The 18,708-nt window shown below is 43.0% G+C and overlaps 1 protein-coding gene across 1 annotated transcript; it reads left to right on the plus strand.

Moving 5' to 3' along the window:
- The first annotated feature begins 586 nt into the window (after positions 1-586).
- ARSL (arylsulfatase L) lies at positions 587-18,321 on the plus strand. The gene is made up of 10 exons (XM_088028585.1): positions 587-609; positions 1,685-1,834; positions 3,177-3,298; positions 4,748-4,870; positions 6,681-7,104; positions 8,849-8,985; positions 11,111-11,245; positions 11,942-12,104; positions 14,080-14,201; positions 17,930-18,321. Exons 1-10 carry the CDS (start codon positions 587-589, stop codon positions 18,319-18,321), a joined length of 1,791 nt encoding a protein of 596 aa, XP_087884711.1.
- Positions 18,322-18,708: the final 387 nt, after the last annotated feature.

Consider the following 18,708-nt stretch of genomic DNA (forward strand, 5'->3'; position numbering starts at 1 on the left):
ACACTTAAAAATGGTCACGATGGTAAATTTTGTTATCTGTATTTATGGCAAGTAAAAATTTTTTGAAAAATACATGTATTGGAGATCATTTCAACTCAATAATCGTATCACTTAATTTTGCATTTTCTTTCCTTTCTACCTTCTGTGTCAAAGATCAGGAATCTATGGTTCATGGGGGCAAAACTCACCTGATCTATAAATAAGGTTTCAGTGGAAGACAACAACATCTGGTCATGCGTCTATCGCCCATGGGCTCTGCCATGTTATAGCCACAGAGCAGAATAGTAGCAACAAGGATTATCTGGGTAGAAAAGCCCCAAATGTGTATCATTTGGCCCTCAATAGACACACGTTCTACTTTCTTAAGACAGTGTTCAGCATTTTAAGGGCCTTTTCAATGGGGAAGACCATTCTTTTTATGAGTTTTCAGTCGTTGTTTTAAGGTTTCATTGATAGCATTAGAGAGAGTCAAACTCTCCCTTTCCTCAGGTACTTAGTATTTTATACATGGAATGAGTGCACATCTACTGCCTTTGTTCTGATAGACCTCTTTCTTTCTTCCAGGAAATAAAAGGCAGGAGAGAACATGTTACCTCAGGAGCACTCTTGGTAAGACAGCATTACATGCGATCCTTAATCTTCTGCTTCTATGTTTCTTTTTGTCCCTTTGTCAGGACACATGGACAGAGTGGTCTTGCTCACCTAGTCACTGATGGTGCATCTGGGGGAGTGATCGTGGGACTCAGGATTCCTATCAGTGATCCATGCTTCCCCACCCGGGAGCCTCTGAAGGAATTCTATTTCACTTTTCCCAAACCCAGTTGTCTGGTTTTCCAGGGAGCCCCTATTGCAGATCTTCTTCGGAGACTCCGATCTCATCTTTATTCCATGGCACTGGGGATTGCAACCGTCTTGTCCTGCTGCGTATGCATGTGCCCAAGGTGGCTTCCATATATATATATATAGGAGGGACTCCACGGACGCCATAGTTATGGTAGTAATGATAGTGGGATACCCACCAAGCTCCATGGCAATTTTTTCTCCTGATATGCCACCACCATATCAGGTGTCTCTGCTCTGGGCTGCAACCTCCATCACCTCAAAAGACCCTCTTCCCATCAGCTATCCGTGAATGAAAAAAGTCAGTTACATTCATGCTGGAACATATGGAGACTTTTAACAGACTCAGAATCACCAGTTGGCATTGGTAAGCCCTTGCCCTGACTTTTCATCTCTGTCTTGCTCTGCTCAGTGGCCCAACTGCCTACAAAGTGCCACAGATACCCAAGTTCAACACAGTTTCCTTATTTAAGGAAAAATCAAGAAGGGGCAAAGGGGAAGGAGCTATAACTCTTCTGGGGACCTAATCCATGCATAAAAAGAAAACCAAATAAGGCTTTTTCTTAATCAAGGGTATGATCACCTAACAACAGACCCCACGGCTTAAAATTTAAAAAAAAAGGGTTTACAGTTAAAATAAAACCATCAAGAGCATGAATTGTTTTCAACGAAGAAAAAAAAAATCAAATGCCTAAGAATGTATTCAAACTCTTTGGCAATGGGATGCTAATATCGAAGTCCCCCAAAATGGCGACACACCTACAAAAGTCTCACTTACAGAAGTCACGTACGTGACATGCAACAGCAGCGTTAATTAAGCGTTCATCGGCACCTTGTCTTTCAGGAGCTGGTTGACTGTGACAGTCAGCGTGCTTCTGGGTGTGAGGCCATCAGCTTGTGGGGATTTATCTGGTGCGCGTCCAAACATCCTTCTTCTGATGGCGGACGATTTCGGCATTGGCGACATCGGCTGCTATGGCAACAACAGCATCAGGCAAGGGTCTGAGAGTCGCTCATCTGGCACCCTGAGGAAGACACCACTGACGATGGATCTAACTCTTCATACGCGCCATCCAAACTTCCACAGGATTCCGCACACACTCATCACTTCACTTTTAGACATGGTTTCCATCAGCACGGTCCATGATGGACAGTGTTCAAAAAATCATTGGTGTTGCATCAGAGTCAAAGACCCAAGCTTACTCACACTCCAGTTCCACCCATCAGCCCAAGTCCACCCACTCATGCATGACTTCAGGGCTCCCTGCTGAAAAGCTCTGCTTCCGACGGACAAATCCCTGTCCCTGTCACCACCAGATATGACAGGCTCACCTGTCATTGCTGGCCCATCTCTCTTAGAATGAGCTTACCCCATCACCTTGATCACATTCTAATTGCCCCTGGGGACCTAGCTCAGGCAACACCACCTACGTGCATCTGAATCCCACCCTCACGTACCGACTACAATATGTTGGTGCCAAGAGGTCCCATTTTCCGATCAAAACTGTAAGTCCCATGAGAGAAGGCACCCCAGACTCTAAATTCTGCATTACCCATGATGCCCATCTCTGTACCAGTAGCATGTTGCAGAAACAGTAAACAATATTGAATTGAGTTTATGTTTTTTTGATGGTTCAGATGACATTTGAAGTTCTTGCCACTGACTTTTGATTATTTCTAAGAATACCTTGATGTGTTAAATGATGATGCGCCGATTTTCTTTCTTTTCTTAAAATTCAAATTCAATTAATTAACATATAATGTATTATTGGTTTCAGAGGTAGAACTCAGTGACTCATCAGTCTTATATAGTACCCAGTGTTCATCACATCACGTGCCCTCCTTAATGTCCATCACCCAGTTACCCCATCCCCCCACCCACCTCCCCTCCAGCGACCCTTAGTTTGTTTCTATAGCTAAGAGTCTCTTATGGTTTGTCTCCCTTTCTGATTTCATCTTGTTTTATTTTTTTCCTTCCCTTCCCCTATGATCCTCTGTTTTATTTCTTAAATTCCACATATGAATGAGATCATATGGTAATTGTCTTTCTCTGACTGACTTATTTTGCTTACCATAACACCCTCTAGTTCCATCCACCTCATTGCAAATGGCAAGATTTCATTCTTTGTGATGGCTGAGTAATATTCCATTGTCTATATATGGACCACATCTTCTTTATCCATTCATCTGTTGGTGGACATAAGGGCTCTTTCTATAGCTTGGCTATTGTGGACATTGATGGGCCAAATTTCTATTAAATATGTATATATATGCTTGTAGAAAAACCTACGTGCTTGTTTGTTAAGGAATAACACTCTTCATGTTTCCCTCTGCAGGACTCCAAATATTGACCGCCTTGCAGAGGATGGTGTGATGCTCACCCAGCACGTGGCAGCTGCGTCAGTGTGCACCCCCAGCAGGGCTGCTTTCCTAACAGGCAGATACCCTCTCCGATCAGGTTTGTCCTCTCTCATGTCTAACCATGGCTCTGGAGAAGAACACGCTCCCTGTATTAGAGGTATTAAAGCGGGGGCCCACTGCTATAGTGGGGAGAGAATAATCTACTCCCTCCATATTTCTACCATCAGATTAGAGTCAGTAAGAGCCATAGAACCCCACAGGTAATGAGGTGACACAGGCAGGGGGATTGAGTAGAGAGTAGACCAAAAGTTCAAAAGTCTGTGTGATGTCTTTGGCATCCTTCTGACCTTTGGCCCTAAAGATAACGAACCTCCATATCAAGGGTTATCTCCTTTAGTTGAAGCCAACTGATTGTAGATGTTAACCATATCTTGAAAGACCTTCACAGAAACACCTAAACTAGTGGACTAGTGTTTGAATAACTGGGGACTGGCCTGGCCATGTGACACACTAAACTGACTCTCACAGACCCTCATATGTATGGGTCCCTGGTACCTTCTCATGCCCCCAGGGAAGAAGGAATCCTGGCTAATGTAAATTTTTGTTCCACTGGTCTTCCACTGAACCAGATGCATGGTCAAAGTTTTGGAAAATCTCAGAAAGAATTCTCCTAGTTCCCAAATGATGACCGATGAGATATGTTCAGTCTTGGAGCCAAGTAGATCTTCTCTAGTAAGACTGAGCTGCATTCATCAAAACGGTCTAGCAGGCACAGAGCATCTTCCAAGTCAGTGTTTCTCCGCCATATACTGCAGAGCTTTAGAAAAATATTTAACCTACATTTTTAAACACTTGAGTAGATGCCTTGGGTATATTGGGTCAGTGTGAACTATATCCATGGCTCCCTACTTTGTTACCACACATGAATCTTCTGGGGCATCTTGCAACCATTACAAATCCCAAATTCCACCCCAACCAAGTAAAATCACAGTCTCTGGGGGGGCACCTGATTGGCTCAGTTGGCTAAGCATCCGACTCTTGATTTCAGCTCAGGTCATGATCTCACTGTTGTGAGATCGAGCCTCCGTTGGGCTCCACATTCAGCCTGGAGTCTGCTTGAGATTCGTTCCCTCTCCCTCCCCCCCATCTCTCCCCCTGCTCACACTCTCTCTCTCTCCCTTAAACAAACAAATAAATAAATACATAAATACATAAATAAAATCTTAAAATAAAATAAAATCACAACCTCTGGATTGACAACCAGGTTTCAGAATATTTTGGAGCTTCCCAAATGATTCCAAAGTACAGATGAGTTTGAGAATCTCTGGATTATATCAAGAGTTTGGTAAAATTATAAAATCATTTTTAATTCTCTTTCCTTTTTCACTTAATTCTCTTTGTGTTTATAGCCTTCACATAACAGGACAATAAGTCTTCTCACTACGTTTTCAATTAATGTTTCACTGCATATTTTAAATGAAAATTAATAATAACGATAAATGTCAATGTGTGATAGTAACATTTCTTTGAAAATGGTTCCCCAAAGGTATGGTTTCCAGCAATGGTTATCGTGTTCTTCAGTGGACCGGAGTATCTGGAGGGCTCCCAACCAATGAGACAACTTTTGCAAAAATATTAAAAGACAGAGGATATGCCACTGGCCTAATAGGTATGTACATTTTTTTAAGTATTAAGCACATTTCCTTTATATGGAGAGTGTATTCAACCAAAAAACTTGGAAATGAAATAGTTTTAATGCAGTGGGACTGTCCACCACACAGAAAGCTCCATGAATGCAGGAATGACCTCAGTACACAGACTGCCTAGTGCAAAGTAGATGCTCAAGATATATCTCCAGCTTAATGAAACACCTGGCATTTCATAGTATTTGCTGATACACATGATAAAAAAAAAAGGAAAATTTTTTTCTAATGTCAACAAGTTACCAACAATTTCCATAATGTTGTTTTCCCTAAATTCTGCACAGAAATGTGACTGCAGGGCATAATTATTCCCTCTCTGTTTCCATAAATAGCATACTTATTTTTCTGGATGTCAATAACCATGTCATGTACAGAATGAAGTACAGTTAAGGGTAGTAGTTTCTTGGGGTGCCTGGGTGACTCAGTCGGTTAAGCAGCTGCCTTCAGCTCAGGTCGTGATCCCGGGGTCCTGGGATCGAGTCCCATGTCGGGCTCCCTGCTCAGCAGGGAGTGTGCTTCTCCCTCTCCCTCTGCCTGCAGCTCCCCCTGCTTGTGCTCTCTCTCTATCTCTCTGTCAAATAAATAAATAAAATCTTAAAAAAAAAAGGAGAGTAGTTTCTTGACAGGGGACCAACCTGTCACTGTCGTTATCATGTTATAAGTGACAGTTTTTATTAACAAGGCCATTTATTGATGATAAAGACCAAGACTAGCTGATACACCAAATATCAAATCCAACAGGCTCATTATTTTTTTTTTTTTTTGAGACAGAAGTCTATTCTCATGGAACATTCCTTGGAAAATCTCATGAGGTTTTCCGGATGAGAGACAGTCATTTGGAGTGGTGGGAAGACACACAGGTCTCTATCAACACTCTAGTAGGGACAGTAGAGAAGCTAAGCATCTGCCATTGATTGAACTTGAAAGGTGTGCTCTGTAGAACCTATCTCCTACCGTGACCCTGACCACCATTACAGTGGTTTAACAAAGAGAAGGACAATTCCAAAGTCAGGAAACCTTTTACCCATGCTGAGTACAGCAGATTGTTTTCTAGAACAATGTGAGCACTCTGTGCCTTCCTTATTGCTCTGCCACAGACCTTTGCAAATTCAGGTACAGTAGAGTGAATAATGGTCACCAAAGATGTCATGTCCTACATGCTGGAAGCTAAAAAAATATTACCTTATATGGAAAAAGGGTCTTTGCAGATGTGATTAAATTAAGGATCTTGAGATGAGGAGGTTATCCAGGATTACCCAGGTGGTCCTTATAGGCAAGGGCAAAAGTCCTTTTAAGAGAGACACAGAAAAATATATGACACAGAAGGGGAGAAGGCAGTGTGCCCACAGAGGCAGAGATGGGAGGGATATGACCACAAGTCAAGGAATGCTTGGAGCCCCCAGAAGCTAGAAGAGGCAGGAAGGATCCTCCCGAGGAGTGTACAAAGGGAGCATGGCCTTATCACACCTTGATTCTGGACTTCTGGCCTCAGAACTATGGGAGCATAAATTCCTATTGTTTTAAGCAACCACATTCATGGTAATTTGTTTCAGCAGCACGGGAACCAATATACCACGTAATGCTGCCACACAGGGTTTTCATTCCTGTCTCAGTGAAGCCAGGTTGTGGTCGAAATAGCAGTGAACACTACCTACGTCCCCGTACTTCCCTACCCTATTCCTGCATGCAGCACAGCACCTGGAATGTGGCAAGCACGCAACACCTACTAATCAATGATCAGCTAGTTGTCACGTGGGCATCCTTTTTGCCTTTCAGGAAAATGGCATCTGGGTCTCAACTGTGAATCTTCCAATGATCACTGCCACCACCCGCTCAACCATGGATTCGACCATTTCTACGGAATGCCCTTTTCCATGATGGGAGATTGCATCCACTGGGAACTATCAGAGAAGCGTGCAGGCATGGAGCGCAAACTGAATGTCTGCTTCCAAATCATGGCCTTCACTGCCCTCATGCTCACCACTGGGAAACTCACCCACCTGACATCGGGCTCCTGGACTCCAGTCATCTGGTCAACCATTGCAGCCATCCTGCTCTTCATGACGTCCTATTTCATGGGGGTCTTGATTGTTCACGCAGACTGCTTTCTGATGAGAAACCACACCATCACTGAGCAGCCCATGGACTTTCAAAGGACGACGTCTCTTATTCTCAAAGAGGTCTCGTCCTTTGTCCAAAGGTGAGCACCGAAGGGGTTAGCTTCATCCTAGTGCTCTGGTCCCTGATGAAAATGCATTTCAAGAAGTCTTTCCACTTTCTTTCTGTAATGGAGAGATGAATGGTGAAATCGCCCTGGGCCAGAAAGGTATTTTTGGTAAAGTGTGTCAGAGATGATGTTCAGTCGAGTCCAATCTGATTGTGCCCATTGAAACAGGTGACAAGTCAGTTGAAATTTGCTGCTGTCCCCTCCTCCTTGGAGCCAGCGCCATTATATAAGCACCCGCTCATCACCACGGGCCATATTTAACTAACAAAACAAACTGAATCCCTTGAAGACTTATAATAAATTATAAATATTTTTTTATAAGGGGATTAACTTTTTTTTTAGGTTTTTATTTATTTATTTGACAGAGAGAGACAGCGAGAGAAGGAACACAAGCAGGGGAAATGGGAGAGGGAGAAGCAGGCTTCCTGCCGAGCAGGGAGCCTGATGCAGGGCTCGATCCCAGGACCCTGGGATCATGACCTGAGCAGAAGGCAGACGCTTAACGACTGAGCCACCCAGGCACCCCTTAAATTATAAATATTTTTAAAGCTCTATCCTCAGAACTAAGTTGTCCTGTTGCTAACTTTATCAACTGAATGTAAATTTGAATAACAAAGGCACTTAGTATGTCAAAGCCAAAAGCCGCATGATGAAAAGCTACACCACACAGGGGCAACTCCATGCTCCCCAAGTGGGTTCCAGTAAAGTATGGGATACCATTGAATCCCAATTCACCTGGTGGTGATAAGGTTGTGATCATGTTTCAGAACATTCTTTTCATGGAATTGCCTAACATGGGTCAGAAATGATGCTGATAATTACAGTTGACCCTTGGGGGGAAACTGACACTATGTGCTGCTAAAAATCACATATAACTTTGACTCCCCCGAAACTTAACTGTTAATAGCTTATTGTTGAGTGGAAATCTTACTGATAGCATAAGCAGTTGATCAACACATAGTTTGTATGTTACATGCTGAGTCCTTACTGCAAAGTGAGCTAGAGAAAAGAAAACATTATTAAAGAAATCATAAGGAAAATACATTTATAGTACTCTACTGTATTTATATTTTTAAAAAATACACATATAAGTGGACCTGCACAGTTCAAACCTGTGTTAGTCAAGGGTCAACCGTACCTTGCAAACACAGCGGGTGAGCCTAATGTGTCCTAAGTTAAGTCCTAAGATGTTCGCCTTTGTTTCCGTTCTTTAAGAACAGAGTGGACCATAGAGATCAGATGGAGAGACGGACAGATGAGGCATCACCTAGATGGGGGGACAATCAAATTGAAATTAATAACCTAATGTCATTTTTAAAGTGTGCTTTAAAATAACCATGTCATATCCTAAACTTTGTTGCTTGAGAGCAATTAAAAAGAAAACCAAATATGCAGTATCACTTTATTCTGTATGCTAAGGTTCGAGGTGGGAACGTATCCTGAAGTAATTGAAATAAATGTCAGATCAGACAGTTGCCTGCTGTTCTGTTTTACCTTCACTTGCGAGAAGTATGTAGACTTATAAATTGCTAAAATTCAGGAAAAATACGTATAACATCAGTGCAAATTTTTCAACAGACTTTAGAAAGTTAGTCATCACATTAAAGAGTAACAGATACACTCGTTTAAGGACGTGACAGTCTAGATCCTTACTTTGCACCTCTAGGACCTCAGTCTGCACTGTACGTAGAAATAACTCCAGTCACTGTTATTTCAGGAACAAGCACAGACCTTTCCTTCTCTTTGTCTCCTTTCTACATGTGCACACCCCTCTGATCACTACGGAGACATTCCACGGGAAGAGCGTGCATGGGCTTTACGGGGATAACACAGAAGAGATGGACTGGATGCTGGGTAAGTGCCTTTTCCCGGTGAAAACAGGACTGGTGCCCCTTCCAAAACAGCAGGAGGAAGGGACATACACAATGAGATGAGATTAATCCAGCCTGAAGCTGGAAGAGGCAGGGTGCGTACTGTGATCTCATTGAATGTGAAGGGTGCAAGCAAGCATGGCCTTTTCCTCACTGTGTTTGCTTTCTTTCTGTTCATCACACTGTCTTAGGTGGGTTGATTTTTTTTATTTTTCCCTGGGAGAACATAGATTAAAATCCCCATGGGTGGGATTGTCTTGCTCTGTTCTCCCCGTGCATCTCCTGGGTTTGGAATGACGCGTGGTATGACACAGAGTGCACATTTTTTTCAGTGGGTACATGGATATGGACACAGCCACTCCCCTGAGTCCCAAGCAAGGACTTGGGTGCCCTTGGGTTGACATGGTGGTGGACAGGGAGAGCTAGGGGCTGCAGCATAATGGGAATCAGAGATTTTAGGAGAAAACATACTTTTAAAAATCCATTGAAAACATCACCTTGGAGGAAAATGCATCATTTGAGTGGACTGTTGGGGAAAATGCTGGAGGTTGGGAGACATGTAAGCAAAGATAGATATCACATCACATCCCCAGTGGGGCTTCAGGACAAACTCACTCATCATTGCCATTATGGTCCTTGTGTGGAAAAGATTAAGAATCACTGGAAAATACAGGCTATTTTATGTGATATCAAATCTTGAGTGTTTAAAACAGAATTCACCATGCCACAACTTGAGGGAAAATCTTTTAAATGAATACATGCGCTAATATATCTAATCATATACATATGCAATGATAAAGTCTGAAATTCTACAGCACAGAGCTAAGAACCCCCTAAGTCCATCAAGATAAGGAACTGTTAAGACATAGTTCAAGAATCTTCTCTATGGTTTCAATGCCCCTGTGTTCCAGTTTCAAACTCAATCAAGCCATGGTATGATAAGTTTTTTAGTGAAAATCATTGTCCTGGTGTAGGTGGGGGGGGACAGGGGATTTTTAGGAGAGAGAAACCATTTTCTCTCGTACTATAATGCTGGGTACATGGCATTATGCATTTAATCAAAACCCTTAGAATGTACAACACCAAGAGTGAACCACCATAGAAACTACGGACTTTAGTTAATAATAGTTTATCAGTATTGGCTCATTGATGACACTACGACTCAGCTTATCTATAAAACCTAAAGCTGTTCTAAAAAAAATAAATAAAATCTAATAATTAAAGGAAGGGGATTTCATAGAACCACAAATTTAAAATCTGTGGCCAAAAGAAAGCAACTGAAGACAAAGAAATGGCTGAACAAGGGATGGAACAAAGAAAGAAAAAATAGTGACTTGGTTAATTTTAAGCTAAGCAAATGGACAATTGTCTTAATTGTGCTCAATCAAACCAATGAAAATGCATGGTCATCAGACGGTAGGAAAAAAACAAGACCTAACCCAAAAGACCTACTGTTTTAAATATAAGGACACAGATAAGGTAGAAGTAAAAGCTATCCAATAACAGGATCTATTTGAGACCATAGTCAGCTTTCACAGCACCGGGTCCTCATGAAAAAGTAGATTGAAAGTTTTGTCTACTGTTAGAAATAAAATAATATGATTCTTCCCATCCAATTAAAAAAAATCTCATAGACATGGTGAATTGCATCAGCCATAAGATTTCCCTTTGAGGTAACCATAAGAAACTTGGAGCCACAGTGTAAACTATTCTTCATCAGTGGACATACATCACCAGTGCCATTGTCAGCCTTTTTCCTAGACTCTGTTGATCTCTTTCCTTTTTTGCCCTCTTTCCCTTTGTTTAATTGAAGTATGGTTGACTCTATAATCTTCTTTTGCCTCCTTTTTAAGTTTTTGCTATTTTGTCCTATGTAGTCTACACACTGTAGCTTGCCTGAAACTTTTTGGAAACAGAATGGGGCATATATGAATCTTGGGTCAGTGACACTCAGGATAGCACGATTTTACTGCTACTTACTGCCATTATATGTTCACACTAAAGGCTCATTCTCATGGAGAGGTCCAAAATGCTGAAGCACACACTGAAGACTTTGGTTTAAGATAATTTTCCATTTTGACCAGCTCAAATACACATATTCTTTGCAGGGCAGATCCTTGCTACTTTGGATATGGAAGGTTTGACTAACAGCACCCTTGTTTATTTTACGTCGGATCATGGGGGATCTTTAGAGGCTCAAGTCAGAAACAACCAGTATGGCGGCTGGAATGGAATCTACAAAGGTAGAGATATGACCAGATTCTTGTGTATGGTCTTTATCCCACCCTCTAGTTCCCAACCCTTCCCATGGAATGGGTCCATCCACCTCAAGAGAGTCCCCAGGGACTACTGCTTTTTATAATTGGTCATGTTCCTACTCGATTTTCTTTTCTTTTGCACAATGCAGTGGTTTTGGGTATATTCACAGAATTGTGCAACCATCATCACCACTAAATTGCAGAACATGGTCATCTCCTCAAAAAGAAATTCGTACCCATTTGCAATCATTCCCTGGTTCCCCCTGTGCCCAGCCCCTGGCAACCACTGACTTATTTCAATCTCTGTATATTTCCCTATTGTAACCATTTCATGTAAATGGAATTATGCAGTATGTGGTCCTTGGCCACTGGCTTGCATTTTCATCAAACATGATGTTTTCCAGGTTCATCCACATTGTGCCAAGTGTTAGTGCTTCATTCCTTTTCATGGCTGAATAATCTTCCATTGTATGGATGAACCACATTTTGATTATCCATTCATCAAGTGATGGACTCGGGAATTAGGCAATGCAGCCCAGGAGAGTGGTGGCCACATCATATTCAAACTGGAATTCTATCAACTACAGACACATCATTATTGGGTGCACCCAAAGATTGTAAAACATGCTGCCAAAAAAACATGGCACAATCACATTCTTTCCTGTTCATGTTTACACACAGGTGGCAAAGGGATGGGGGGCTGGGAAGGCGGCATCCGCGTCCCGGCGATCTTCCGCTGGCCTGGGGTGCTGCCGGCCGGCCGAGTGATCCACGAGCCCACCAGCCTGATGGATGTTTTCCCCACCGTGGTCCAGCTGGGGGGCGGTGAGGTGCCCCAGGACAGGTACAGAACAGCCCAAGGAAACCCAAGCAACTCAATTTTTCATAGACACAAACATATACGTGAAAGGTCGATGTCACTTTTGCATTGTGTAACACATCCATGAGATCAGTCTCTGGGAAAACATTCTAGGCTCCCTGCCATTAGCTGCCAGGATCAGCTGTCTGCTTCATTTTATACATAGAATGTCCATTTTCCTTCTCCTGATTCTTAAGTGGAGCCATTTTTTTTTTTTTTATGGTGGTCATTGAAAAATAACAATTCATCACAGGAAATTCCTTTTCATGTAGTGTGGTAGAGATTTTGCATAGATTCCAATTTTCCTCTGTCTAAAAAATTATAGAAATTTTGGGGGGAGATAGAAAATAAAACTGTTTCAGAATCTGATAATTAATTATGTATACAATATATAATCATAATTATTATGCAATCATATAATAAATGTAGGATTCTCATAAGTTACATATTGTATGATATATATCATCTATCTAGATCTATATTTAGATCTATATAGATATGTAGATTTAGATATATCATTTATATATATTTTCCATGTTTTATATATATTTATGCAAATATATATATTTAGAAATTTTTGTGCATAGACAAAAAAATTTAATGCCTTTATGTTATTTTCTTTCAACCATCCCCTTAGATGTGGACATTAGCTTCGCCTTAAAAAAAATACCATCTTGTCATGTTATTGCCTTGTCACAATGACCTCCTTAGTAAGAATCCCTTAGAAGGTGAATTCCTGAGTCAAAGAGTATGACTGTTTATAGGTAAATCTCTTGATATATTTTGTCAAATTGTTCCTTAGGAATCACTACTAGCCATATGTGAGATGTCTATTTTAAAACGTAACAGACCTAAAATAAATATAAATTCTGTACATGTAATATATACATATAAATTACTCATACATGTCTATACAAATATACATATATGTGTATATTATAATTTTCAGTTTTATCCTTAGAGAGGTTGAATATTCCATACCTTAACATTCTCCTGTTTTTTCTTGCACTGAATATCATATCTCTGGTTGATTATTTTTTCCTAAGTGGGTGCTAATTTTTAAATTAATGTATAATATATCTTTTGCTTTGAAAATAAAAATTTGTCTGACATGTATATTCCAAATGTGTTGTTGCACTAGAAGGTAAGTAAATATAGCCATATAGCATTGGAGATATATATATATATATACACACACACATAGATAGATAGATAGATAATTTTATTTCATTTTTCCGGGTAACTAGTAACTCTAAGTAAAATCTACCTGGGGTTCTGAATTCTCCACCTTGATGAAGAACATTAGTCAAATTAGAAAAAAAGATCCCTTTTTTATGGCTTTTCTAAGTTCATGGCATTTGTAAAAATCTATCCTCAGTACTGATGATTTATATTTGACACACAAGATCCTGAAAACTGACCACGTCCCTGGGACATAAAATGCTCAGGGCCATCCCCTCAAATCACAAGTGGTGGATTTAGGTTTTCTCCTAGGAAGGGTGGAGAAAATGGAAGCGGAATCCCAAGAAACCTCCATCCTGAATGGAAATGGAGCTGGATCTTGGAAACTGAAGAAGACAAGGAAGGGAAGGGGGAGGAAGACAAGGCAGGCAGGGAGGGAGGAGGGGTGTGGAGGCAAGGCGCTCTGCGGACAAGGAAACGGTACCCAGTGTTGACGAAGAATACACTGTATACTATAATGGCTTGGAGTCCAATACAGTATAAAACCAAAAAGACATTTCAGTGAATCTTCAGCTTATTCTTGCATTCCTAATAAGGTTGGGCAGGTAATAACCTAAGCCGAGCATGTTGGATACTTGGTGATCTTTTAGCCACAGGTGGTGTTTGTAGATGAATAATGGAGGTGGCTGTTCCCATGCTTCCCTAAGCTTGCTAAGGCTCGAGCATGCCTTCTGTGCACCCTTGCAGCATCCCTGAGTCCCTGTGCTCCTGTCTGCAGGGTGATTGATGGCCGGGACCTGCTGCCCTTGCTGCTGGGGGCAGCACAGCACTCTGATCATGAGTTCCTGCTGCACTACTGTGAGAATTTCCTGCACGCAGTCCGCTGGCTCCAACGGGACAGTGAGTACTCTGGGTGACTGAGTCGCATCTTGGCTTCTGCTCAAATGGCCCTGCTTCACACTAGCCCTTTCCTCTCTTTCTTGGCAGTATCTTCCCCTGACTCCAGCAACATAATTCCTGATGCAAGCCGTCAATCACCTTATCACCATATTACCATTGCTTAGGGGATTTTCATATGGCTTTCCTGCACACAAATGTTCCGGTCTGCCTCTCACCTTTGAAGCCTGTGCTCTTAATCTACATTGGTTTCCACCTGTCTCAACCACCTTCACTCAGTGACGTGATTTCATCCTTGTAATAATCATAACTTTGTGATATAAGCAGCAAAGTCCATACTGAATAATTTTTGCATTTCAAAATTTCCTGGGTTATTTTGGCCCAACTGGCCTTTTAAAGGAACTGTAAAATCATTTGCAAGATTTTTTTTAATCCCATGGGAATCTGAATTGGCTTTGCATCCCATGTGTAAATTAACGCAGGAAAAAGACTGGTTATCTTTACAATATCAGATTTTCCCAACTGAAACATGTTATGTCCCTCCACTTATTCTTCTTATTTAAAAAGTATTCCTTTCATCAAGCATATTGTTCCTGTCCCAAGTAATTTCATTGTATTTTAATTGCCTCTATGTTTATATGAATCTATTGTCCATCTTCACCTAACTGTCATTCCCAGAGGTTTTCTGTTTTTAGGGATTATTTTTCTTTTAAAAATTCAGTTCTTGCATTTACTTAAGAACTGTTATTTTTAAATTTTATACACAATTGATTTCTGCTGCTAACTTTATCTTCTGATAACAAAGTTTTCACCTATTTGAGTGACTTTTCATCATTTCTATTTCCCTATTACTCCGTCGTTTCCTGGTATTTTCTCCTGTCTTTTGGATTTGCCCTACGGATTGATTAGATTTGTGACTTTGTGATTGCATAGGTTTTGTGATTCTTTTTTCCTCCAGTGTTTGGGAAGGGCTGTATTCTCCCTGTGATTTTACTCATCTTTCCATTCCTATTCTCTAGAAGTCTTTAGCCCTCTGAATCAAGAGTGAAGAAATACCTCTTGGGAACTCCCTTATTTGAGGAAGCTACCATTGACTTTTTTTTTCTTTAAATGCCCCTCCCTTTTCATCCATTCTTTTCAATATTATTGTAATCTGGTAAGGCTTTTATTGCTACCTTTCATTTTTTTAAATTATGTATTACACATTTCCTTCCCTTTTGGGGGGTTTTCTAAAAACTGTCACTCCATTGTACATCTCAATCTACATCCATGCATGCCTGGCAGCACAAATACCTGGGTCCAGTGTTCAAATCTGTTCTTTTACATTGTGGCTACCCCATCACTGACCTCTCATCTGTCAGTCATTGGGTGAATACTTCCGTATTTCTTCCAGGGCAGTAGATGGGGAGTGTATTCTCATTATCCAAGCCTCTTCAGTGGCACCCTAACTGGCCTTCACAGATTCACTGTTTATCCTACATGCATAATCCACTTAGCTCCCTTCTGGAAGCCATCCCAAGACCACCTGCGGCACACACATCAGAACAAATTCCTCCAAATTCCTCCTTGTCCTGTGAGCTAGCCCCTCCCCAAATCTTTGAGAACACTCATAGGGGGACGGGACTTCCACGTGACTGGCTCATTCTTGATATTCAAATGCAATATTACCTTCTCAGCAAGGCTTTCTTGACCCAAACAATTGCCCGCATGATGCACCCATGCCCCGCCCCCCCACTCACACCTTCACCATCATCTTCCACACTGCACAATTTTCTTATTTCTGTGTGTTTACCACTGTCGGACCTGTTTCCCCTCACTAAGACTTTGTCTTCTCTTTGTGCTCAACACATTTGCTGAATTATGATAGCAAGGAGTGACCTTAATGAGCATGAGATGGATAGTATTCCATTTCACCCTGGAAACAATGACAGATGAAGATGGCTATCCCCAGGTCACAGGCTAGCAAGCTGGGAACTGCGAGGTCACCATAAGTGCTCAGAGGCAGACAGAAGCCAGAGATTTTAATCACAGGGTACACATCTCTAAATACCAAAGCACAGTGGTGCCAACCCCAGGAAGCAGGACTCAGGCAGGGGGTAGGAAGGAGGGAGGCATGCCCTCCTTTGCACACACTTGCTAGGTGCACAGGGCTGTGCTTCCTGGCCTCCTTCCTAGATCTCAGGAGCAGCCCTGATCCTGACCCATATCTGTCCCTGCTTCCTGGTCTTTCTGCCCCTGGAGCTGCTCCTGGAGGAGGCAGGCCCACCAGAATCCTGCTCTCTACCCTCTGGTTACACACATGACTTCCCCAGACTCACTGCCCTGTGGCGGATACAAAGGATGGGCGTGGAGGCCTCGCTCCCAAAGCAGCAGAAAGCCAGGGAGGACAGGCTGTGCGGTTGGCACAACCCAACTCTGGGCAGGAGGCTGGTGCAGGGACCTCCATGGTCCAAGCTCCTTCCATTCTTTCAAAGTCCCTTCCTGAGGCAGAGCTCAGTCTGGTGCCCTCCCAGAGGCTGGAGGTGGTTTGCTATAGCTTGCTCCGCCCTTCCTCCTTCCTTCCCTTCCTTTTCCTATCGATGTTTTCCTGTAGCTGCCTTCCTAGCTAGCTGCCAGGAGCCTTGGAGCAAGCTTCAGGAGGAAGCTGTTGCCAGGGGCGCCTGGGTGGCTCAGTTGGTTAAGCGACTGCCTTCGGCTCAGGTCATGATCCTGGAGTCCCGGCATCGAGTCCCGCATCGGGCTCCCTGCTCGGCGGGGAGTCTGCTTCTCCCTCTGACCCTCCTCCCTCTCATGCTCTCTGTCTCTCATTCTCTCTCTCAAATAAATAAATAAAATCTTTAAAAAAGAAAAAAGAAAAAAAAAAAGAAAAGAAACCTGTTGCCATTTTAAGGCTCTGAGCATCCTGCTTGGAACTACCTAAGACCTGAGGAATTCCCTTCTTTGCAAACAGCGGTACGGAGCTGTAACTCAGTCTTAGCAGATCACCAGGGACTGGTGGCTTACAAACAACAGACTTATTTCTCCCAGTTCTGGGGGCTGGACATCCTTAGATGGGCTTCTGCTGGGCGGTAGACCACCACCTTCTTGCTGTGTCCTCACATGGTGGAGACACACAAGGGAAGCAAGCTCTGTTCTGACTCTTGTAAGGGCACTCATCCCATTTTTGAGGGCTCTGTCGTTGTGACCTGATCATCTCTCAAAGCCTCTATCCCAATTCCATTCTGTTGAGGGTCAGGGCTGTAATATATGAATTCTGGAGGGACACGATTTCCATCCGTAACATTCACACACTGTAAAATTCACTCGTTTAAAATGTACAACTCTGGGGCATTTGGCATATTCACCATGTTGTGCAAACATCACCTGTATCTAGTACCAGAACATTCCCTTCCCCCAAAGAGACCCTGTCCTCATTAGCGCTCACTCCCCATTCTCCTCCCCAGCCTCTGGCATCCACTCACGTCCTTTCTGGGTCTCTGGATTTCCCTGTTGTGCACGTCTCATACAAATGGGATCCCGCACTCGGTGGCCTTGTGTGTCTGGCTTCTCTCACTGATCATCCCGTTTTTGACGTTTATGCACAGGTCTCAGAGCTTTATTTATTTTTATGGCTGAATCTCATCCCATGGCGTGGATGGACCACATCTGTTTGTCCATTCATTTGGGCTTCACTGCAGCAATGCCTTCTATTTCTCCACATCAACCCTCTGAGATTCTTGTTCTTCCCTCAGGAGGAAGACTGTGGAAAGTCCACTACATGACCCCAGTGTTCCACCCAGAGGGAGCCGGCGCCTGCTACGGGAGAGGGGTCTGCCCATGCTCCGGGGACCAAGTGGCCCACCACGACCCACCTTTGCTCTTCGACCTGTCCAAAGACCCTTCCGAAGCCCACGCCCTCACCCCGGACACGGAGCCCTTGTTCTATCAGGTGATGGACACGGTCGCATGGGCCGTGGAGGAGCATCGCCAGACGCTCAGCCCGGTTCCTCTGCAGCTGGACACGTGGGGCAACATCTGGAGACCTTGGCTCCAGCCCTGCTGCGGCCGGTTCCCCCTCTGCTGGTGTGATCGGGAGGGAGACCCAGAATCACTGCCTGCCAGGGAGAGCTGGCTCCTTCCCTGATCCCCGCACTTCTGGTCGAAATACAACTCCCCTGTGAAGTTCAGTCGTCGTCCGTTTATGTGCAGTTCCAAACACAGAAGGTATAAGGAAGACGCAGCGGCGTGCGGTCACCCCTAAGTAAACCAAACCACTGAAGGATTGTTCAGGCCCCCTGCCCCCCAACAACGAAGTGAGGAGTAAAGCCCCTCCAGCCATGGGGATTTCCATCACCGGACCCCAGCCCCACCTGGAGGAGGCTGTTCTGACCCCATCCAGAATTCACAGTCCCAGTGGAGGGTATTTCTGTACCAAATGGATGTGCAGACAAGGGCCCGGTGAGCACCACGTATAAGTAGCCCTGAAAAGGTGTGACAGGGGCCAATTTAAAGAGTGTAGGTTTATTAACTC

This window comes from Eumetopias jubatus, unplaced genomic scaffold (genome assembly GCF_037043125.1).
Source record: "Eumetopias jubatus isolate StellerSeaLion01/CBP00866 unplaced genomic scaffold, mEumJub1_p1.0 scaffold_11, whole genome shotgun sequence".
Classification (NCBI taxonomy): Eukaryota; Metazoa; Chordata; class Mammalia; order Carnivora; family Otariidae; genus Eumetopias; species Eumetopias jubatus.